Consider the following 25,167-nt stretch of genomic DNA (forward strand, 5'->3'; position numbering starts at 1 on the left):
GCTCGTTTAGAAAAACTCCTTAAAAACAAAAACAAAAAGTTAGAGTTTGCGCTGTGGGCGTCGGGCGTCTTGTGAACGCGAAGCTGCAAGCCCCGTGGAGCGTGTCTTCTCCAAGCGCAGCTCGCGCGGCGCCGCGCCGACCCGGGCGCGTCACGGGCACCAGGCGCTCGCGCGGCTCGCGAGGCGCCCCCCCCCCGGACGTCCCGGGCCCCCCGGCCCCGCAGGTGGCGGCGCCGCGCCCGCGCGGCTTTCCGTGACTGGCGGTCTGCGCTCCTCAGTCCACAGCGTGAGCTCGTGCGCGGCGGCGGCCGGCCTGCAGTGGGCAGAGGCGGCGGACGTGGGCGGCCTCCGACACGGGACGGAGCCGGCCGAGGAGAGTGGGAGCGCGGAGGGGACCAGCGGCCTCGCCCCGCCGCCGGGTGAGGACTCAGCCCGGGCACCGGGGCTGCGCTCACGGCTCCCCACGCGGTCGCAGTGCGCGCCCGGGGGCCGGGAGCCCCGGCTGGCGAGCCTTCAACCGACTCGTTTTCTCGTTTTCCGATGATCCTGTACATTCTCCTTTTCTGCGGCTTCCTGACTGTGGAAATGGGGTGTTGGCATAAACTGGGGGATAACCAAGCTGACCGGACAATTAAACGGCCTCAAATCAATGTTTATTTAGTAAGAATCGGGCACCGCTTGCAAGACGAGTATAATATTGAAGGAACGCATCCGCTTTTATATTTACTTTAAAAGCCTCTTCATTTTATTAAATTTTATTATTATAGTTCCTTTAGAAAACATTTTATTATGGACGTTTCAGCCAGGAAAATAAAAAGAATAGCGTAGAATGGGTGACTAGTACCCATTCTACTTGTCTTCATACTTAGCTTTATAGATTGTTGAAACTCTACCCTTCTTAGAAAAAATTAGTTTAATAGAAGAATGTTTTTGTAACTATTGTAATACACTTTTTTTGCATGTTTTGATTTTTATTTATCGCAACAACAGCACTCTAATAGTAAGGGAATCTTTAAAAATCGTATAAAATTCTATTAGTGCATCTGCTACTTGTATGCTTTTCTTGTCATTAGGCAAGAATAGAAGGCAATATTTTTTCATAATTAAAACCATAGCTTTTTGCTTCCCCCTGCCCCCCATTGAAGCCCCGCGTTTTTTTGTTGTTGTTTTTTAAAAATTTTTATTGGGGAATTGGGGGAAGGGGAACAGACAAGTTGCTGTCATTTTGTTCTTCAGTCTAGTTGTGGAGGATGTTGCTTCACTGGCCCAAGTTGGCACCATCATTGCGCTCTTCCCGGGTGAGGCAGATCAGTCGCCGGCTTCTGGACGGCCACTCACTGGCCGCTCACGCTGGCTGCTGGCTACACACAGTAGCCCATGGCAACCCACTGCCACAGGGGCTGCAGCCTACACTGTCACCGGCGACTCACAGCAGCCCAGCTCCAGGTTGAGCTGTTGTTCAGCATCTTAGCTGTGGAGGGCAGTGTCACTGGCCCTCATATGTGGGATCCGAACCGGGGCCCTCTGGCGTCCCAAGCCAGTTCTTAACCATCGCGCCACTCGGCTGGCCCCGGAGCCCAGCGATTTAAAGTCGCTGTTTGGTCTCCTCCGTGATGGTTCTGCGCCTGGTCAGTTGCACACGTGGTTTGCGCAGCCGTTTCCTCAGGCCGGGCATTTGGGGTCTCATTGTGAGTAACCTCTTTCTGTGTGATGGATGGATGCCTCTTCTACCGGGTGTTTTCTCTGTGATGAACTTCCTGGAGTGGGGTTTGTGCTCAGAGGGAAGGATGCCTACGTTTGGGCGGCTGGTGCCAGCTGACAGTGCCCCAGGGATGTCCCCACGGACATCCAGCAAGGTCATCAGCACTGGCTGACACCCGCTGGCGGGAGCCACGCTTTCCACATGAGCTTATAACTCATTCATTTCCTTCTAAGTGTAAATCAGCCTGATTCGCTCTTTCTCGTTTGAGCAATTCAGTACCAACAACAACGAAAAAAATCACATCTGCCCAGGGTCTGTGGCTTGGAGGTCTCCTGCGGTCTCTGGGGTTTGGCGTTGCAGAGAGGAGCTGACCCAGAACCTGCACACTGGGTGGCACAGTGCCCAGCCCTCACATCGTGCATCAGCGACCGTTCTCAGGCCATGGGCCCTCCCATCTTCTGCGTGTGTGACAGCCTGCCTCTGTCTGCACCTGGCCTCCTGTGGCTGCGCCGTCCCCACCCCCAGTTGGACGGGGCTCTGATGCTTTACTCCATCAATGAAAGGTGATGCAGGCCTCTTGGGTTTGGTGAATTTTCACTGAGGACTTCGGTTGGAGCTGAGTTTAATCCTAAAACCGGTGGTCCTCTCCCAGCCGTGGGTGGTTGGGGGCTGATGGAAACAACAAAAGTCTACTGGCCACCATCTCAGTAGGAACACACTTCTGCCTGTTGATCCTGAGTCCTAGATCCCTCCCCACACATAAACCACCATATTCTTGCTTTAAAGGGCCACACAAATGGTAAAATGCACGCTTTCCCTTAGATACAGACACAGACTATGGTGTCTTCACCAGGGAGCCGCTTTCTGTCTCAGCTCCACTCTGGTGGGCTCTCCACTCAACACAGAGCAAGTTCAACCCCCCCACCCATTAGAGAAACCCCAGTAAGCTCACCCCACCCAGGCCGCACCCCTTTGTTATCCACCTCCTAGCATCTACTGTAGGGCCTGGGCCTGAGAACACCACCTGGAAACCACTTTTGTTTTCTTTAACACGCAGGGTGAGTTCCAACTGCTTCAAACCTCAGAGCTTTTGTGTGTATGTGAACATGTGTTTTCCTTTCATAAGACAAAAAAACCCCACATTTCTTTGAGATTTTTGGCCACCACTGAATTCCGGTGCTAAAAGGCTAACTTGATGTTAAAGAATGATTTCCTTTAGAAACAATTAACATACTGGCCACGATTTCTGTATTTTTCTGAAATTGCAGAACGTTATAGATGTCAAGCCCCAGGAGTCAAGAAGCTCTTATTTCTTCTGGAGATTGTTTAGGCCGTAGAGGTTGATTTTTGCTGCTTTTGTATAATTACAAGTTATTAACTATTTGTTGTCAGGTTTGCTATGAAGCTCAACTAAGGGCATGAGTGGGAACTGCGGGCCTGCCATCCCTGATGGGCAGAAAAAAGATTGAAGGGTGGCTCCTGGCATGATGCTACAGCAGCTGTATATTTCTAAAAAATATATATATAAAAATAGCTTTATATTAGAGAAACTTTATATTAGAGAAATACAAAGTTCACACAGTCAAACATTAACTGGGTTAACACACTGATATTGAAAGTGTTGCTACAGGGTCATAGGAATAATGAATGACCTGTAAGTGGTTTTAGGAATAAAAAAGGTGCCACATAAAGTCGCTGGCACAACTGTTTGTGCTGAGAGGGGTGGCTGAGGTTCAGTCACCAATATCCTTTGATTTCGAGTCCTACGAAGTCGAACGAGGGCCCTCTCCTCGCCCAGCAGCACCCAGCCCAGAGGTCACGCTGTCAGTCAGCTCAGCGTGCCTGTCCCCCAATTTGGAAGTGTTACTGCGGGTGTGGCAGGCAGGTCCTCCCGAGGCCTCGCTCCTGGGCGTGTAGATGCCATCTTGTCCCTGTCCTCACACGGTCCTCCCCCTTCGTTTGTGTCAAAATTTATCCCTTTTTCCCTCTTCTGACACTCCATTTTACTCCACTATTTGGGGAAAATGTCTTCTTTTTATATGAAAAGAAACAGTGATTATTATGGCGATAAATGAAAAACTTGCATTGTTTTCAGAAGACAAAACAGGGCATCAAATTACTCCTTTTGTTAAGGACGTGGTCTGTGGGGTCACGGCCCGCCCTACTGCTTATGAGATCATCCTAACTGATGCCCCTGGCAACAGCCCTGCTTCCAAGTAAGCTGACTGTCTGAGGTCCCGGGGGTCAGGACTTCAACGCTGAATTGGGGGAGACACACTTCAGCCCAAACAGTGTTAACACTGCCAGCCCTGGGCTCTGTCATGTGAGCCCAAGGAGATAAACCCTCGCAGGGGCCGCTCGGGACTTTTAAGTGGCACAGCACTGCCAGGTAGCTTGAACCTCAGGTGCCACCCTTCCACCCCCAGGGGGAAATGCGCTTCCTAACGCGTTTCAGTCAAATACCGGAAATCCACGAGAACCAGACCTCCCTGAGAACACCCTACACGTCCCCAGCGTTCAGAGAGCTGACTTGCCCGCTGTACACACACCCTCCCCTCCGGCTGTGAGGCTGAGCTGCGGGTTCAGGACTTCTCAGAGGCCAAGACGGGCTGCCCAGGGTGGCAGGGAGGCCGCACCGCTGGGGGACCGCCCTGTGCCCGCAGTTCAGCCTCATTGAGCCAGTCCCTGCACCGAGGTGGACGTGGCATCCCTGGAGCCCAGACCTCTGGCTTCAGTGCAGGGCCGGCTGCCTGATGCTGAACTTCGGGGCACTGGGACGGCCGCCGCTCTGGGGCCTGGGGGTGCTCACCCTCGGCTCCCCCATTGGTCTGTGGACCTCACCCTCAGAGCCTCAGGCTTCAGTGCGCCCCGGCTCCCCCGGGTGGCATCGTAGCAGCCCTCGGCCCTCTGTCCCAGGGGCCCGCATTTGGCCAGAGCTGACGGTGGGCTGAGCGCCCTCCTGTGGTTACGGATCCCCGGGGTCAGGGGTGGACATGGGGGCGCTCCGGAGCAGTGACCTGCCTGCCAGGGGCTCCACTCCACCTCTGAGCAGTGACCCCAACCCCCATGGGGGGAAGGATGGCCACCTCCTGTGAGCAGCGTGGGGCTGCGCTGCTCTCAGTGTTTCCAGCATTTCCAGGGAAATTTCAGCGTCCCTTCCAAGACCACGGGGACAGCTCGCGCGGCCGCCTCGCCCTCTGGCGGGCCTGGTGTCTCAGGGCAGGTGTCATGGCCCCGGGGCAGCTGCAGCTTGGACCTGACAGTTCAGCTTCTCGTCCGGCCAGGTGAGAAGCCAGGTCACTACCTCTGGAGGCCTGGGGTCCTCATGCTGGCCTCACCTTGCCCTGTACCCGGTCACTGAAGGTCACCTACGGCCCTTCAGGTGGGTCTCAGAGTACTCAGAACAGCAGAAATCGCGCGCCTGAAAAGCAAGCCCCCACCTGTGTCTTCCGAGCCCCGGGCAGGCGCACAGAGGCCATTTGGGTCGGCTTGGTTCTCCAGTCTCTAGTCACACACCAGCGGGGCCTTTCCTCTCCACTTGGTCCATCTTAATGTGCTTCCGACCTTTAACTTGAGCTTCATTTTTCTGTCACGTGCTCTCAAAGAGCAGGCGACTCAATAAACCACCAAACCCAGAGGCCACTTTGAAGGGCGGTGAGGAAAGCCTGGTGCAGAGAAAGCGAGGTGTCGAGGTGTCGGGAGCCCTGCTGGGCTGTCAGCGTCCCTCTCTGGCCTGGCTGCCTGAGTTTGAGAACAGAAAGTAGCCAGTCTTTTAAAGGCACGGAAAACCGACTGGATTTCAAGAACAAGGCACCCAGGTGTCAAGGAGAGAAGAAAAAACAGTTCTCTTTACATTGCTCTTTAACTGAAATTGCTTCTGGCACATTGGCAGGAACATTGCAAAATCATCAAGAGGCCAGGTCTGGACGATTTTATTTAGGGTGGTGGATTTGTGTGTCTCTGTGAAAAAAAACCCTAACAACCGAAAAGAAAAGCCAAAGACATCTTTTCCCGAGAGTTGCTTCCCCCTCCTGGGGCAGTGGGTCTCGTTCGCATTCCTACAGTTCAGTTATTTATTGGGTTGTCGGAAGAGTCATGATGCATTTTTGCAACGAAAAACAGAAAAAAATACATCATAACTTTTCCGACAACCCAGTACTTTGGCCTAGACAGGCCTGGGTTTTTCAATCGCAAGGAAGATTAACAAACAAGAAAAAACACTTCCTAGTAACAGCAACTCCGGAGACCAGAGGTGTTGGTGACCGTGATTCGAGGCTTGTGTTATAAGTTACACTTGCAGCTGAGCTGTCTCCTGGGGAACCTTCTGGGCTAATCTGGGCTCTGAGGGCTGTGTCACTCTGTGTCTCCCACCGGGTGTGTGCCTCCACTGTCCCTGCCCCCCACTCCTGGGGACGCTTCCTTCCTGGGCTGCCTGCTTTGTCTAAATCAGCCCTCACCCCAGGAGGGTCACTGCCTTGTGCAGTCTGACCCCGGTTCCTGGTGCACCCTGGGGCCAGGTGGCCGGGCTTGTCCCTGGCTGGCGCTCAGGCAGCGGCGTCCATCGGGTTTGAAGCTCAGCTCCTGGCAGTCTGACCGCACATCCTACAGCCCCTCCCCGCACGCCCATCCTGGAAAGAACTATTCCTTAGGGACTGAAGGGAAGAGGGAGGCATGGTGCCAAAGCCCATCTTGGCCTTTGTCTTAGCCGGTAGGGTCCCTGCCCAGTGTGGGGCATGGGGCTGCTCTGAAACGTCAAACATGGAACTGAAAACAATGTTGTGCTGTGGCCTCGGGGACCCTGAGATCACAGGGTCTCCCCTCTGCCCCGTTACCTTTCGTTTGTGCTTTGGTCCCATCTGCCAAGCCCTGCAGGGTCATTGCCCTCTCTCCAGGCAGGTCATCACCTTCTTTAGACCAGGATCCCGGGCTCCTTGGGTCTCAGAGCTGCGCTGTGTCACCGTGGAGCTGTGTGCACCCCTTACTGAGGGTTCCTGTTGGTGCCAGCTACCGTCGGCACAGAGTGTATGGGACATGGCCTCAGAGCGGGGCACGCTGGTCTGCTTGCAGCATGGCGTCCTGGGGTAAATTCTGAGTAGTAATATGGCTGAGCTTAAAGGGGACTCAAGTCACTGTGCGTCTCTACGTTCCTGCTACCTGTTGGGACTTCTTTTCAGAAGCCAGACAAGTCCCGTGACACCACCTGGTGTGTCCAGTGTGATGTTGCCCTGGCCTTGTGGTCGTGTGGTGTGAGTGGCCTGTTTTGCAAGTTTAGTACATGTGCAATGGCAAATTAAGGTTTCTTTAGTTTTCTACTTGAAGGGTTAGTGTAAGAAGGACCAATTTTAACATATGCATCGTTCCTTGTATGAATTGCCCATCAAATTATTTTCTGAGTTCGACTCAGAGGCCTGGAGACTTTCTTTTGCCGTTTGGTTATCAAGACCTCCCTACATGTATTACAAGCATTTTCCCAGTTAGTTGCTCTTTGTTTAATTAATTTTTATTGTTCAGATTTAATTTATGAGTTATAAAGAGGAGTGAGACATAATCTTATAATATCACCTTTCTTTGTCTTTTATCATTTCAAAACTGGGAATTCTACTTTGTTCTTCCATAGGCCTGACCAATAGTCTACTGATGTTGGGGTTCAGGTAATTAACAAAAACCGAGACAAAGGGTCTTCATTTCAAAGACTTTATTCCCGAGCTCGGGGGTCCATCTCATTGGGGAGAGAGAGAAAGAGAGCGGACCCTGAGTCTTGGCTAGTGGGGGAAATATATAGCTTAGGCTGGATACAGAAGCAAAAAAAAGCGGTTAGTGAGTAAAAAGGGAAAAAATTTTAACAAACAGAGTCAACTTATTTTCTAGCTAGTCATAAAACTTGGCAAGTTTATTTTCTTCTAACGAACTATAAATCAGGACTTATTTATTTTTCTCTAACAGCATACCTAACTTATCTCAAGCCATAAAGCATTGAGCTTATCTCTTCCCTAGCAAGCAAGCCATAAAGCATTGAGCTTATCTCTTCCCTAGCAAGCAAGCCATAAAACATTTAGTTTATCTTTTCCCTAACAAGCAAGCTAAAAGCATTTAGTTTATCTTTTCCCAATTTCTTGACAAGATACTTTGTTAATTTTTGCTGAAGCAGAAGTTTCTTTCATTTCCCTGGACCTGGACCCCCACACTTTCTTCTAGTTTTTCTACAATTAAGCTTACTCTGCTTTACACTTCCAGCCACTTACAGTGCACTTTTGAGGACTGTGTAACGCTTGAGTTTATCTTTTTACAGAAATCTGAATTCAGGTGGCCTGACTCCATTGTTGAATTCTTCATTGCCTTTTACCAAAAAGGCATCGGGTCATATCTTTTGAAACATAGTCAAGTCCACTTTTGGACTTTGCATGCCATGTCATTGATCTGCATTTCTGGTTCTGCACCAGTTGCATTTTGTTTTAAGCGTCTATAATACGTTCTAGTATTTATAGGATTAGAATCTTTCATAGCTCTTCTTTTCCTGCAGAATTTTCTTTGCTTTTGGAACATATTTGCTCACCCATTATTTCTTAGAACCATTTTGAATTAAAAATTATTCCAGTTGGCATTTTGATTAAATTGCATTCAGTGGGAACTGGAAGCCGGGAAGAGGGGGGCCCCTCCGTCTTCCTGTCGCGCTCTCCTGCAGTCACCGTGGGCCATCTCTCGTCCCTGTGGACAGAGCGGCTATGCCTGGACGCTCACGTCCTCACCTCCCCATCTCCTGGGGCCTCAGCCTCCTTTCCACTGTAGCCTTCTGTGTGCACTGGACTTCACCATGGCGGGAAACAATGTCGGGCTCACTTTTTTGGTACATATTTTAGACACTTTCTCAATTGTTTCTTTATGAAAAATCCACTGAATTGGAATCTTTGGGTTGAAGGGTCTGCACTTCTACAACATTGAAACATACGGCTGACCTGACTTCCGGAAAGACTGTCCCAGTGCTCACCTCCTCCCAGGGTTGTCACTGAACTTGGATGGGCTGTTTGCTCGTCTTCCTTGAGTGTTGAGGGAAGGGGTCATTCCTCACTCATCTTTATAACTCAGTCCGACATCTCCCACCCTGTGCTGGAAAGCATAGGTGCTAAATTAATGTTTTGTGAATGAATGTTGAAAGAAAAGCATTGTTTTTCAATATAAAGCTAAAAACTAAACAAAAAAAAATAATAAGGAAAGGGAGAGCGTTTGTCCATGGCTTCCTCTCAGTACCAAATAACTCCATAGCTGACGTAAAGGTTTGCACAAGGCCCCGCTGGGGAGAGAGCTGGGACTCTGATGAGGCATGTTTGCAGTCCCAGCTCAGAACTGTGATGGGTTGAGGCGGATCACTTGTGTGGGTGCTTGTTATTTGGTTCTGTCACATGTTTGTTTGCACCCACTTTTCCTGCAGTATTTTATAGCAAAAACCTCATAATCCTCTGAGAAAGTCGCCTCCTTTGCGAGGTTGGTGCCCACAGAAAGGAGAGCTGGAAAGGAGAGCCCAAGCGACACAATAGGATTTCACGCTCACTGCAAAGCCCTTTGTGTCCAGGAGGGCCGGCCCTGGACTGATTGCAGTCTTCACTCGGCTTCCTTGATATTCTAAACTCCCGATGTTTCCTCCCCTGAGTCAGGGAGGGCTCGGGACCAGCCCCTCCAAAGAGCCCTTTTCCTCCCTAATTCATTTACATTTTTATTGTTTGTACCCAAGCATTTTATTCCTTGTGGTTTTCAGTTGCAACCCAAACCACATGGTGCCTGAGCAACCTGGAGGATTAAAAAACGGGTTCAGACTCAGTCTGTGTGATGCTGTGTTCAATGAGATGGAAATTTACTTATTTAATCAGCAGGCCTGCGATTCCGTCCAGGTTCCATCACAAACTCGTTGAAGGAAATGGGCAAACTGATTATCTCCTCGGTTGCCAGTGTGCGAACCTGGCTCAGTATGACTTACCTCACGGTCATCGGGAAGGATGAGATAATGGATGAGCAGGGGCTTGTGGGGCTGTGCAGATGCTCCCCTGAGAGCAGACGTGAGCGTTGAGCCTGGGCGGGGGCTTCTTGGGGTCTGCCTTTCCAGGAGACCGCACTCCCGCGCTCTGCCTCCTTTCCTCTCCCAGTCCATCCACGCCACCCTCCTTGGTCACGTGTGTCCTCTGCTGCTCCCAGTGCCAGACACCCGGTACACGCTTCGTGATGCATCAATGAATGGGTGCCCTTCTTTTTATTGCTGCAGCACCCCACAATTGATTGATGCATTCTCCTATTTTTTTTTTCATGATTCACAAATGACGCTGTTGTAAGCAGCCCTGAGCAGACCCTTTGGTGTATGTGTGTAAGACCATCTCAACAGTGAAATATTAGGGGGAGCCTTTTTTATGTGTTAAAACCAGTCTAACTTAGGAAAATAGTGGGGAATTAATTATTAGGAAATTAATAGTAGGGTTGAACTTGTTACATAGGTGCTGAATGATCGAGTCGGAGAAGGTTCGTATCTTCAGCTTTTCTAAAGTCAGGCTCACATCCTCACCGACACTTGGTGTTGTCTGACTTTTTCGTTTTCCCCAAACTGCTGTGTGTGAAGTGGGGTCTCATGGGGGTTTGATTAGGATCTTCCCAGGCACCGCTGAGGGGGAGGTCTGTCCATGTACTTATGAGGGGTCCATCATTTGCCCATCTGCTCATGTCTTTTGACTGTTTCATTTTGGGTTGTTCCTTCTCGTTGACGTGTGTGTGTGTGTGTGTGTGTGTGTGTGTGCATTCTAGATCCTCTGCTGTCACTTAGCTACATGAAAATAGATTCTTCAAGTCTGCAGCTGATTTCACTTTTAAAACAACTTGTCTAAAGAACAGAGGCTTTAAAATAACATGGCCTAATTCCCCTTTGTGCTTCATGACCTTTTGTGTTTTGTTTAACACAAGACATGAAGAAGATGCTGTATGCTTTTCTCCTAAATATTTTTAGAGTTTGTTTTCCTGCATATTTAGAGTTCTGTGTATGATGGTGAGTGGACCGATGTAATGCCCCGGTCCTCCCCCACTCCCCCACCTCCACCCAGAAAATAACCGAGTAGGTGGCGCCTTTTGTTGACTTAGGAAGTGTTTCTCCCATCCATCCACTGACCACCGTTATTCCTACATCAGTTTCCAAATATGCAAACCTCCGCCCTGGGCCCCCTGTGTCATCTCAGGGTCAGTTTCTGGCGTGTAGAACTAAATGCACTGTCTTACGATCATGTGACAGAAGGTTTTGATATGAAGGAGGACAAATTCTTCCAACCTCTTGGTGAAAATTGTCTTGTATATTTTTTGACCTTTGCTCTCCCAAATATATTCTAGAACCAGCTCATTACATTTGACAACAGCAAAATCAAAACAAAACAATCAATAACTTTTGAGAATTTCATTGGAATAGCATTGACCCTACAGACAATTTGGGTAGAATTACCACCTTTATGTATTGTAATTTCTTATGCATTAACAATCGTCATTTATTTAGGTTCTTTGGTGTCTTTCAATGAAGTTTTATAATTTTCTTCATGAACTAATTGCACACACTTTTGGTTAGCTCACACCCCTCCGCAGGTGCTTTATATTTTTTGTTAATAATATCAATGGTATCTTATTTTTAAAAACCCCACATTTTCTTACTGATTCTTGCTGCTGTAAAAAATTGTGAGACAGGCATTGGATTCTTCTATGAATGTAAACTTGGAACTTTCTGTGGTGCTGTCAGTTATTGCTTTATATATTTTTGAGGCTTTTGAGGTATATAAACGCATAAAATTATATTTTCCTATTATATCGTTTCTTTTATTATGTAGTAATCCTCTCTACATCTAATAATATTCTTTGTCTTCAGGTATCTTGTCTGATATTATCATAGCTAAGTTGCTTAATATTTACCTCGCTTGTCTTTTTCATCTCGTTACTCTTAACCAGTCTGTGTCCTTATGTTGGTTTGTAATTATCTAAAAAATTTCTTTTACCTTATTCTTGAGAGAGAAGTTTTCTAGGGACATAATTCTAGACAGAATTTCTCCAAGTAATTTAAAGATAATTAATTATCTTATTTATTTATTTATTTAGCTAATAATTAGTCTTGGTAAGTCTAAGTATTCCTTTGAGGTAGTATGTATTTCCAGAATTGCTGTTAAGGTCTTCATTTTGACTTACTTGTGCTGAAGTTTTCAATGTGGATTTATGTATCCTGGTAAATGTTATATATTTTTTATCAATGAACTTGTGTCTTGTCTTTTATGTGTTCTGGAAAATTCTTAGCCACTAGTTATTTAAATATCACCTCACCTGCTTTCTCACCATTCTTCTTGAAAGGAGCTCTCTTTTACAATTGAATCTTACACTTAAAGATTCGCAGCATGACTTCTTTTTTCTTTTTAATTGATTTTTCATCTCTCCCTTCCTCCCAGCTCTTTGGAGATGTCTTTTACTTTCCATAAGACCAGCAATACAACAAAAACTATATAATTTTTTTTTGTCAAGAGTGTCTCTCTTGTTTCTAGTCAGCATAGTATTGGAAACAGAAGTGATATTACTGGATTTTAAATTATGTCCTATTTTCATTTGGCTGGGTTTCATTGCCAAGCTTTTTTCCATCTCAGGGTTCATGGTTAATAAATTATGTATATTCTTTTACGATTGAGAATAAATATGTGTTGGGCTCTTTTGGCTGGGTATCATTTTTATCACACTTTTCTTAGAACTTTGTGAATACGGATGCACTGACATCCAGCCTTGAATATGCTCAAGACATGTTTGAGGCTACTTTTCCCCCTCTTGTTCTGAGTTGCTTTTCCCCCATCTGGATGCCTGGAGTTGTCTTCCTTTATCTTCAGAGTTCAGCAGCTGTAGTTCAAGCACAGCTGACTTTTCTCAGAAACACTGCACACTCTTTCAGTCTTCAGATAGTGTCTTCTCTACTTCAAGGGAAGTCTTCTGTGTTACATCTTTAAGGATAGTTTTTGTTTCATGTGTTGGATTCTCTACCTCAGGGATGCCAATCATCCTTATGTGGCATAGTCTTTGTTTTTCAAATATATTAGCTTTTCTGTGTTAATATTTTTGCCTTTAAAACTTAAAAAAAAATCACTGCTGTTATCTCAAACTCTCTAATGCAGAATTTTAGATTTAACCAGAGTCTATTCTCTTTCTGTGGTTTCTAAATGATTTAGACTCCGGAGCACAGTGATGATTTTTTTATTTTCCCCTTAGATCGGCAAACTCCCTTTTCAGTCATTTATCATCATCTTTGAGCGCTTGTTTGTGAATGTTTGTTCTTGGTTATATTGTCCTTTATGAAACAGTTATAAAGAAATTTCTCATTTTATATGAGGTGTTTCTCTCCCAGTTACGCGCTATGGCTTTCTTTTGCTATTTTGGTTTGCTTCTCTCCAGAATGTTTAGCTAGCTGTTTTACTCTTTCTTTTAATCTGATTCATACTTAGACAGCTCAGCCCAGGTGTAGATTTGTTCTTGACTTAAAAAAAAAAATCTGAGACCTGTCTGATTTCTCCTCCAAACTCTCCTGTGATCTCGAAGCATATCCCGCAGGTGCCAGTTTTCTACAGCCGGGAGAATGGCTGGGGTGCTAGTGGGGATGAGAGGGGGTGCTATCATTTCACCGTCAGAAGTGCTGGGCTGCGTGCTCTCCTTTGAAAATCTGAAACGTGTCTTATACCACGTTTACTCCAGTGAGTTGGGGGAAATTATTGTCGAACTTCGGATTCTTTTCACATTTTTCTGGGAGTCCCTGGAGGCTTTCCCAGCAGGCGGTCTCCCTGTTCTCTTCCCGTGTTTCGTTTGATCATTCCAGCAGCCACTTCCCAGCTCCAATCTCAGGAGAAGGAGATAAGGAGATCTGGGATTCTTACCCCCACAGATGTAGGTACTGGGGAGAGGCCCGGGCTTGTGGGGTACATCGCTAAGGCTTTGGAGATTGGGGGCTCAGGACTGAGCCACAGAAGGCTTGTCTGATTGGCCCTGGAAACTTTGTTTGTTGACATTTTGGAGTTTTTTGTTTGTTTGCTTGTTTTTGTTTTTTGTAAAGACAAGTTGTGTCTCTCTCCTCTGACTTTTTTCTTTTCTTTCCCCCCTCTCATTTTGTCTGGGAAAAGAAGTCTGTGGGGAGGTTTCTTTCCTATGCCGTCTTACCAGGGGTCCTTTGTATGTATATGTTCACAGATATGTATTGTTGAAGTCTCCCAAATGCCACTGCATCTCAGCTGTGTTGAAGGTACTGAGAATCATGTGAGATGTGCTGTCGGACGTGAAATTTGGGTGTGTAGAGCTGGACACTTCCACCATCTCCTGTCCTGAGCCTCTTTGCTGGAAGGAGAGGGCTTCGTGGTAGTTTGGAAGGGCGGCTGAGGTTGTGGATGCACTTAGTAGGTTTGCCAGGTGACAGTTTCTCTCGGGAGCAGAGCCGGCAGCAGTCTCTAGTCCCGGGCACCTGGACAGCACAAACGCAGTGTTTTCTCTGTCCCTTCCTGGGGTTGGGAGGACATTCCCATTTAATAGGGGTAACATTAAAAATGGTAAGATTCAAGCATAATAATGACACACGAGAAGAAAAACATGATACAAAAATATGATGAGAAAGATAAGGCTGCTTTTGGGCCCCTGCAGAGAAGTCGACTCACTCACAGTGGACAGTGAGTGACACAGCAGAACTGGGCGCCTGGACACTTCTTCCGAATGCGGTCATTTCAAATTCGAAACAATGAGAGATTTTCCTACTTGTGCTTTTCAGAGGGTTCGTGATCGGCTTGTAAATTAAAAACAATTTTTTTAGGCTTAGAGTTCATTTTTATTTTAATGTCTTCAGAGAAACTTCTCAATTATAAGATGTAGAGTTTTATTTTTTTTTAAATGATGTTTCCATTTGAAACTGGAGATTTACCATTGATTTTATGACTAGATTAAAAAATATTTGTAATTTCACAGCTTTAGCTGACTATTTTCATTTGGTCTTGACAGGGTCCTTTAAATTATGGTCTTTCTGTGCAGAAAAAACACACACAGGTGCCATAAATACAAATACTGATAAATTGATTGCATAAAATAATTAGACAATAAAAAGGAAAATAAAAAATTGGAGACAATATTTACAATACCTGAAGCAAAAAAAGGCTGAGTTCTTTAAATTAAAAAAAAAGAAACAAAAAAGGGAAACAATGATTTACAGAACAGTTAAAAAAAAAAAAAGAAAGAAAAATGGGTATGGGAGGGAACAGGGAGTTGACAGACAAGGATTTACTATACTTAACTGATGAAAAATGCTTGATCGTAAATAAATGTTATTTTTTTTTTAAGATTTTTATTGGGGAATTGGGGGGATGGGAACAGTGCTGGGGAATTGGGGGAAGGGGAACAGACAAGTTGCTGTCCTTTTGTTCTTCAGTCTAGTTGAGGAGGACGTTGCTTCACTGGCCCAAGTTGGCACCATCATTGCGCTCTTCCTGGGTGAGGCAGATCTAGTCGCCGGCTTCTTGAGGGCTGCTCACGCTGGCTGCTGGCTACACACGGTAGCCCATGGCAACCCACTGCCACAGGGACTGCAGCCTACGCCGTCACCTACGACTCACGGCAGCCCAGCTCCAGGTTGAGCTGTTGTTCAGCATCTTAGCTGTAGAGGGCAGTGTCACTGGCCCTCATATGTGGGATCCGAACCGGGGACCTCTGGCTTCCCAAGCCAGCTCTTAACCATCGTGCTACTCGGCCGGCCCAATAAATGTTATTTTGTTTTTACATAACAATTTGACAAAACTTTTACAGAAATTTAAAAGTTTGTTAATCTCAGGTGCTATTAAGAGGTGACTGGTGTGAGTAATGACTGGCTGAACCTATATTGAGGGCATTTTTATTATATCTGTCCAGATTAAAAATCATATACACCTTGACTCAGTAATCTGATTTAACAACGATCCCTCACATATACACTTTCAAAAATCAGTCAGACAGAAAACTCATGATAGCACTGGCCCCGAACAGAAAACCATACAAATTTCTATAATTAGGTGATTGGTTAAATAAATGAAATTCTATGATAGATTATCATGTAGTATTTGAAAACAGTGAGGCAGAACTGTAAGTGCTGCTGTGAAAAATTGATTCCAAAAACATTAGTTACGCTTATATGTGTGTGTTTTTAAAAATGAATTAAGAAAATTGTTCAGATAATTTGTCCTTTGGGAGAATGACTGTATTCTTTCTGTATTTTTTGAATTTTCTAACCATAGACATATTTATTTATAGTGTCAAAGTCGTGATACGAGTCTTGGGTCTATAAACAATTTTGTGTATACCTCTTTGTCTTAAAAAATAGTTATATTTTATTAAAGTAAAAAACCCCAAAAATTAATTACGTATTTTTTTTCTTTTCTTTTTTTCTTTTTATTAGCTGAGCCATCCTGCTACCTGTTGGCAGCTCAGCAGCTGCTCAGCTCGGGCTGGACTCAAACCGCTGTTGCTCAGAGCTCAAACTCTTGCGTGAGCTCTTAACCAACTGAGCCACTCGGCCGGCCCTTACGTATTTCTTTTTCTTAATGGTATCAAGGCATAGTGTAATTTGCAGTATGTTTTCTATTTTACCCATTTGTATTCGGCCAGAATTAATTCTGGAATCCTCCCCTGCTGCTGTCTTATCCCCAGGCCCCAAGAGATGACTAATTTATTACAGAGAGTGAACAAAAGGACTTCAATGAACTATGGTCTTCTGAGTGTTCTTGGTCTTTCTTTCTGGTTTAATTATAATCCTGTGAACCAGAGGACGACCCCTTGCAGACACATCCTCTGTTACCAGGATGGATAGTATTTGATTTCAGCACTTTTTCAGAAAACTTATTTTAACGATGCCCTTTCTGGCACAAGAAATGCATCCTCCTGAACAATTTTGAAGACAGCGATTTCTTTTCTGCTTTAATGATACCGTGGATTGAAACGGTCTTTTCTGCCGGTGTTTTGCCTTGATGGTTCCAGGCCACACACACTCACCTGGTCACGTTTATTGTAGATCTGTTTGCTGGACCTTTCAGGGAAGCTCTGGGACAGGCAGGATATGGCCACAGTGGTTCAAAGAGCGAAGGAGTTAACGTGACTAGAAGTTCGTTTTAGTTCAAAGCTTTGGAAGTCGCAATCTGAAAGAGGAAGGCGCCCTCTTCGGTGGCCGACTGAGTGTCCTTAGCTCCCTCCCCCGCAGGTGTTTAGGGTTTGTGCATTACAGAAGGCCTTGGCTGTTTTCTGTCTGGCTGTGAACTTGCGTATTTGTAAAATGGTGTGAGCAGCAGTCATTAGAAGAACATTATCCACCATAAAAATAAGGGGAGGATGGTGACAGTAAAAATAACCTTGTGATTATTGAGGATTTTCTATTAGTAGTTGTTCACTAGGCTACCCCTTGTAGATGGCGTTTCTCTCCCAAGTAATTAAATTCCTCGCATCAGTGGCAGTTGCTTTCCTTTGACTTTGAAAACTCAGGGGTATGCAAATTATTGTAATTTTTATGAGGAGCTCTTTTGTAGTCTGTGTCAAGAGATCGCACTCCAATAATCTGAGTTTTAGGGGTTTGTTCCAATCTCAAGAAAATAATTCAACAGAAAAACTATTTATACATAAAAAATTTGCTGATAGAGCAATGTGAGCTATGGTATATCCTTTCGGTAAGAACGTTACGCAACCAGTAAGATGATAGTTGTGAACCTCAGATGGCAACATGAGAAAATATTCATAAAATGAAGGTGAGCCTGGGCCACCACCAGCTCTGCAAAATACTTATGTAGATGGAACAGTCAGGGATGTTAAAGAAATTAGAAAAATAAAAATAGTCTGTTGGAGTGAGAAATATAGATGAAGTTATTTCTTTCTTTAACGTCACAAAGTGTGCAATAAATAAAAATGTAGAGACAAAGGAAAAGAACAGAAGCCAGGTCTGGTGGGAGAAGGAAAAGTAGTGACACAGTTGTGGGTCCGGACATGGTGACAAGTGACCTGGGCCTTCCCTGTGGGCCCCTGTCTCCAGTGATTGTTCTCAGAGATGGTAGCAGGGGTGACATGACCTCCATTAAAGGAGGCCTGGCGTGGCCAGTATCCCACCATGCTTTGCAGTTTCCTCAAGCACTATTTCCCCGACCACCTCCCCAGGTCCTTTCCCTTGCTGAGTTCTTCTGGCCGTGCATCCTGTTCATGATTCTGATAGTACTTCGTTTTCAAGAGCCTCCCAGACACAGAGACAACTGTAAGTTTCACTTTTATTACAAATCTCTGGATTAAAAAATGCAGCACTCTGTTTTCTGTTCTTTAAAAACTCTGAATTTTGAGGGGAATGTATGCTAGGGTTCCACTGTAATATCACAGTAGCTATATTTCTGGGGTAAGTGCCAGTAAGCATCAGTTTACATTTTTTTCTTGTAAATGATACTCACACGTTTGCTCAATGTAGCAGATAGATTTGTTTTTCTAATGAAGCTGCCTCAACGTGGGCATGTGTCTATGTGCCATTTGTAAATACAGGAAGAGTAGAGGAAGAGGTAAAAGGTTCAGAGATACATTTCAGTTTCCAACATGTTACTGATGGTGGTGATGGTGGTGATGGTGATGGTGGTGGTGACGGAGGTGGTGATGATGGTGGTGATGACGGAGGTGGTGGTGGCGATGGTGGTGGTGGTGGTGATGGTGGTTATGGTGAAGGTGATGGTGGTAATGGTCAGGATGGTGGTGATGGTGGTGATGGAGGTGGTGGTGGTGATGGTGAGGATGGTGGTGATGGTGGTGGTGATGATGATGAAGATGAAGATGATGGAGGTGGTGATGGTGAGGATGGTGGTGGTGATGGTGAGGATGGTGGTGACGGTGGTGGTGATGGTGGTGATGATGATGATGAAGATGATGGTGGTGGTGAAGATGAGGATGGTGGTGGTGGTGGTGGTGAGGATGGCATGCAGGAATGCACCCCAAGTCACACAGGTGTGGCCACACAGCCATTCTACCTCGAATAGTGAGTACAGATCCTGGGGGAAAGGTGTTAGATATATGTAAAGGGTTTCTTTCTCTCCCCCCCTTTTTTTTTTTTTGCCTCAGTGCTCAGATCTCCTTGAAATTACTAGCAGGATTAATAATACAATATATGATATTATATGTTACTTTTCTAACTCAGTAGGTATTCCACTTCTGGTACCAGTTGTATGGACTCATTTCTCCCTTGCACCTACATCCAGGTTACTTGCAGCCCCGTGATCTGCCCAGTCAGGGAGTTTTCCCCTTTGTCCAGGGCCTTCTTTGCAACACTGGGTCGAGGTGCAGGAACATCAGCTATGCAGAGTCAACAGAGCACCACTTCCGGTAAGAAACACAAGCTTCCTTTCCAGAATTCATGGGAGCTGGTGCAGAGAACAGGCATGATGTTTTAGCACAGCCTCAATAATTTGGGACAGGTAAGAGATTATGAAAAGTACAGAATTAAAAATTACAAGGAAATCAGTTTTATTAAATTAAGACTCACATGATAATGTCTTTCAACTTATGGTTAGTTTCCACTAGGAGGTCTTTCTACTGCTGTTTAAGAATCACAAAGTGATTGCTGACTAGCGAATGTCATTTGCATGTAATGGTTTGTTTTCTGTAGGTTAAAAACTCTGACTTCAAAATTACTTGCTTAGCCAACTATTCAGTTGGGTGCCAAACACCCCCAAAACAAATGTTTGTTTGAGCCACCTGCTGGGGTTTTCCTGCTGTGCTGTTCTGACCAGGATCCTGGTCACAGCTGAGGTCAAATGAAAGTCGTGGTCAGTTCCTTCCTTCTTGCTTCAGCCACTTCAGTGGACGAGGCAGCAGTTAGGTGTCCAACTCCAATCTCTCCATGGCGTCAGTTGGAGTTGAAGGCCAAAGAGGTGAAAGAGCAGGAGGTATTCATGTGAGAAGAGTCAAAATAAAGGGGAGCTGACCTAGAGGGTCCCGAATGCTCTGGGAACCTCTCTGAGTGGAGTTAGGCATGAGGGGACGTGACCGATTGCTCATGATAGTTTGAATTTATCAGGTATGAATGACCTGGACTTTGTATTTCCTGGCATTGAACAATCTAAGACATTTAAATGCAAAGTGTGTTAAAATACGATCTATATCTTTCAATTTTAAGTGACAAGAAAATGAAAAGTTCTAGATAGTTTTGCACACATCTGGTATAATGTTTATAAATGGTGCTTACATTTTTTTTGAGATAGGTAATAATAAAAAAGTATTACATAAAGAAAATCATTTGGAAAGAGTCTAAACTCAGAGTCAATCTTTTTGTGTTTGTGGAAAAAGGAAATATACCAAACTCTCTTTCTGCGAAGATGAGAGGGCTTGAGGCGGATCAGAAATTCCATTTCAGGTCTTTTTTATATCTCTTCCTCACTCACGATGGGATCTTTAAATGCTGTTCAAGTGGAAAAAGTTGGGCTTTGCACTCAAACAACACTGGCCCTGTCACTTTTGGTCCTGTGAATCTGTGCAAATTACTAACCTCTGGATCTGTTTCTCACGTACCTACTTCAAGTGTCATGGATATTAAAGGCGAAATACACGGAACTCCTGGCACAATGCAGAGCGCAGAAGCCCCGCCATGGGAGTTAGTGATAACAGATTCCTATTACCCTGACTGTAGCATAATAAAACGTTTTTCCACATCAGGAAATAACTGTCCTTTACTCCCCACATTCCTCCACTTCAATTCGCTGAAACTCAGGGATTATAACAGACACCTGGGGACAGTGGTCCACACCACATTCTGGGAATGGTAGTCTGTTTCGGAGCACCGGCATTGCGAAACCAAGAGTGAAATGCTTCCCCCTTCGAGCAGTGCCTGAGGCGGAGGTCTGAGAAATGCAGGTGACACAGAGAAAGACAGTTGTCAGGAGTGAGGGGTAGGGGCCCGGAAGAGCATGGGTGCCCATGGTCAAGCTCAGCTCAGCTCAGCGCCTGACCTGGCCACTCGACCGGCCGTTTCTCACTTGTTTTTTGTATTGGTTCCAATATGAATTCAGTTGACCCTCAAAGCCATAAATACAAATTCCCTCCTGACTACTTTGGGTAGTTGTCTCGGTACAAACATCTGAAAGCAGGTTTCCATTTGAAGTCCACTGAAACATTATCGTGGTGAATTTAGTCTGAATTGCCATGCCCTTCATGATTCCCTGGGAAAAGTTCACTTTGGGCAGAACTCCCAAATTCCATGCGACCTGGGCTGTGATTATGAAAAGCCACTTCCTCGTTCCTGGCTGTTTCGGAGCTTCCCCCTGGCTCTTGCGAGAGGGTTTGGAGCTAACAACCAGGCATTACTGCCAGCGGATTAAGTGGATATGTTCACACGGTGTGAGGGATCACTCCTGTTTAGTTCAAGGTAACGCTAATGGCATACAAGCAAATATAAGATGCTTTATGATACGAATGTGCTGTCTGAATCTGCCCATCACTTCCCTTCATGGTCACCAATCTGTAGGAGGCTGGTGAACCCCCTCTCCCCCGCCCCCCCAGAACATTCTTCACTTTCAACTCGGTTTCTTTGTCCTCTCATCCTTGGCTGAGCAGTTTTCCGCTTTTAACCCGTCATCATGTTCTCCTTATAACTATTCCCAGTTATTTCCTGCTACGTATTCTCATTCCATTATCATCTACCTACCTACCTACCTACCTACCTACCTACCTACCTACCTACCACCCTCTATCTTCTGTCATCTCTTCTGTCTACTATCATCTATCTGTTATCTATCTATCATCTATCTATCAATCATCTATCTCCTTCTCAAATGAGCTCCGGCCCCTCCAGGATCTTCTTGGTGTCCCCACGTCCTTGTCAGCGACTTTCGGCTTCTCCATCTTGGTGGCTCAGTGCCTGCTGCTGCCTCACCTCTCGGCTTGTCAGTTTGCTTTTTACTCTATTGACACTTTAGAGTGTCTTCTACACTTTATACTCTATGTTGAATGAGTTCAAGAAGCGTCAAGGGCCTTTGCTAGAAATAAATGATAAAAAAATTTATTCAAGGGTCTCAGGGTTTGCAAAGTGCAAACGCAACTAGGCGATACCCAGAGAGTCCTGAAGGAGAAGGAGAGGCCGAGGGTTCTTCTAGTGAAAAGGACACTCGAGGAGAATCAGCCCTGCACTCGGCCTCTGGACTGGCCGGAGACGGCCGGTGGTCTGGATGCTGGACACCAAGTGGTCTGGGTGTGTGACGATCCTTCCTTAGTCCTTCCGAAGGTCATCAGAGGGTCATGGGCAGGTCGGATGTGTGTCCAGGATTTGACTCAGGACTGAAAAATTCAAAAGTTTAGGTTCCCAGGCCGTCAACATGAGAACAGAACAGTTTTTTTCAGGCCTCAACTGACTTGATTTTAGTAATTTAGCAGCTCGACTATGGTGACTTCATGTTATTTCTTTATTCCTCAGCCTCTATTTGGTTATTTTCCCTATTCCAGGGCCGGCTTCTTTACAAGTAGCAGAGTCCTCTTTCTTCACCCAAAGCAGCTAAGCGTTTGATTCTTGTTTCTTAAAAGACCTTTCTGACATGAAGGGGTATTGACACTAGAGACAGACTTGAGAAGGATTTACAGGTGTCAGTGATGCACAGTGAGTCACCCACATGTTCTGTCGACCTGCGTTCAGCTCTGTGGGCTGGTCCTCCCCACCCCCCCATGCCCAGTCTGAGCTGCCTTCTTGTGCATGATGAGAACAGGGGGAGTCGGGTGTGTTTGTTCTTTTTTTTTTTTATTCGTAAATTTCTCCCCTGGTAAGATTTGTTTCATATTTACACCAGTTTTGTTTAAGGAACTCTTCCCTGCTTTAGGTCATAAAGATAATTTCCTACATTATCTTCTACAATAACAGTATTCTAATTTTTCCTTTCACAAGTAAGTCTTGAATCCATCTGTGCTTTATGTCTATGATACAATGACGATTGAATTACGTATTTCCGTTTGGATAAGCAGTTGTTTTAGTTTCACTCATTAAGCCATTTGTCCGTCTTCCTCTGATTTGCAGTCCCACTGTGACGTAAATTAAGCTGCCACCTGTGCTGTGCCTGTTTCCGACTCTGGTCCTCCCAGCCATCTTGAATGATACCTCATGGTCTTTCTTACTCCAGCTGTCTAACGTCTTGATGTCTGATAGAGCAAGTATTCCTACTCTGCTCTTCTCCTTCGGGGAAGTCTCTGCTCTTCCATACAAAGTTTACAAACTTGTTGTTAGGGTCAATGAAAAAACTCGACTGGGGTTCTGATTGGAGTCTTATTGACGCCCACGATCATGATACCTCACGTGATTTACCGAGGTGCTCTTTGCATCTTCTAGCATAGCTTTATGATTTTTCCCATACAGGTCATGCATATCTTTGGTTAAAATTTTTCCTAGTTACTATATATTTTTTTGTTGTTATTGCAAACGGCATATTTTTATCAGTTACACTATGTCACTGATTATCCCTCATGTTATGGAAATACAACTAACTTTCAAAAATTAACTTTATTGCTCTATTTAAGTGTATACTCAGTAGGTTTTTACATGTTCATGCACCTAGGTAACCAACACCATGACCAGAATCTAGAACATTCTCCGCCTGTGCCATCCCATTCCAACCTGCCCCCTCCACCCCCCCGCCTCCCACCCCCCTTCCAGACCCAGGCAGCTTACCTGCTTTCTGTCCTCTAGAGTAGATTTAGATTTGTCTTTTGCAGAACTTTATATACAAGACATATCTGTGGCGTCTGACTTCTTTCACCTAGCAGCGTGTTTTGAGATATATCCGCATGTTGTATGTATCAGTAATTTATTCCTTTATAATTGCTAAGTGGTTTCCCATTGTATGGAGATGACTCGACTTGTTTACCCATTTACCACTCATTCATCGACATTTGGGTTATTCCAGTTTGGGCTATTTGTAAACAAAGCTGCTATGAACATTAAAAAATGTTTTGCATAGAAAGTTTTGTTTTTCTTGGGTAAATATATAGGAGTGGAATTGTTAGGATGACATACATGATAATGTCATCTGGAAATACAATTTTACTCCTTTTTTTCCTACCTGGATGCTTTTTCTTTTATTTAGAGTTTCATGTGTTCTTTTTTATTTGGCTCTCAGCCCTGTGAAAAGTTTTCATTCCTAGTTTGAGGCCTGGGAAAGAAATTGAGTCATCTGCCAAGTAGCCTTCCCTTGTCCCCTTTCATCCTAATCTTCTTTGTTCTGCCTTCCCCTCACAACTCCTTTCATAGCTGGCAAGGTCGACCTTTACCTGATAAAAGACCAAAGAAAGAACTGGACTCGGAAGGAGGAAATTGCTCTCAACCCAGAGCCTATTACAGTACTGGGAGTTCCCTGGGGCTTTCCAATTCGCTCTCTTTTCTGCCGTAAACATTTTCATGTTAGTAATAGTTCATAATCCGGTCTTAAGGACAAGTTGAGGAACTTTTGAATAACAATTAGAAGAACAATATAAAACCAGTTCATTATTACAGGGAAACTCACTCAGAATGACCTCAGTCTCTCTAATCTGACCGTTTTGTGGGGTCCCAGGAGAGTCCCCTGTGGGGGTGAGGCAGGAGAATTTACATTACAGTCCACAGCCCCAGGGGCCCTTTATGAAATGCTTTTCTTTTTTAACACGAGGGTGTAGCAGAAGTAAGAGCTGAATTCTTGTTGTACTTTGGGAATTCTGACCCAGTCAAGGTGAAGGCCACATTTTATTTATTTATTTTATTTTATTTATTTATTTATTTATTTTTTTAAAAAGATTTTTATTGGGTAATTGGGGGGTTGGGAACAGTACTGGGAAATTAGGGGAAGGGGAACAGACAAGTTGCTGTCGTTTTGTTCTTCAATCTAGTTGTGGAGGACGCTGCTTCACTGGCCCAAGTTGGCACCATCATTGCGCTCTTCCCGGGCGAGGCAGATCAGTCGCCGGCTTCTGGACGGCCGCTCACTGCGGCTGCTGGCCGCTCACGCTGGCTGCTGGCCACACACGGTAGCCCATGGCAACCCACTGCCACAGGGGCTGCAGCCTACGCCGTCGCCGGCGACTCACGGCAGCCCAGCTCCAGGTTGAGCTGTTGTTCAGCATCTTAGCTGTAGAGGGCAGTGTCACTGGCCCTCATATGTGGGATCCGAACCGGGGCCCTCTGGCATCCCAAGCGAGTTCTTAACCATCGCGCCACTCGGCCGGCCCTGAAGGCCACATTTTAAAAGGTGAGATTCAGGTGGATGGTGACACCAGGTGACGGGCTCGCCTCTCGGACTGTTCCTGGCTCTGCTGTATCTACCCTGTTGCTTTCGGCAAATGCTCTTTGATTCTTTGGGCCTCATTGCTTTATTTGTAAGTGGACTGTGACCTGAAAGGCACTGAATTATTTTATTTAACAGTAAGTTAGTTGAACCTGCTCTGACTTCATTATAGCTGATGAAAATGAAGCA

General features: G+C 45.4%; 1 protein-coding gene across 1 annotated transcript in view; it reads left to right on the top strand.

Moving 5' to 3' along the window:
* ABCA13 (ATP binding cassette subfamily A member 13) overlaps nt 1-25,167 on the top strand; it is a 235,256-nt gene that overhangs the window by 3,947 nt on the left and 206,142 nt on the right. Inside the window, exons 2-4 of the mRNA XM_019652970.1 lie at nt 225-505; nt 17,876-17,969; nt 18,949-19,072. Coding sequence (XP_019508515.1) covers nt 225-505; nt 17,876-17,969; nt 18,949-19,072 — 499 coding nt within the window. The remainder of the gene's footprint in view (nt 1-224; nt 506-17,875; nt 17,970-18,948; nt 19,073-25,167) is intronic.

Source organism: Hipposideros armiger, unplaced genomic scaffold (assembly GCF_001890085.2).
Source record: "Hipposideros armiger isolate ML-2016 unplaced genomic scaffold, ASM189008v1 scaffold_191, whole genome shotgun sequence".
Classification (NCBI taxonomy): Eukaryota; Metazoa; Chordata; class Mammalia; order Chiroptera; family Hipposideridae; genus Hipposideros; species Hipposideros armiger.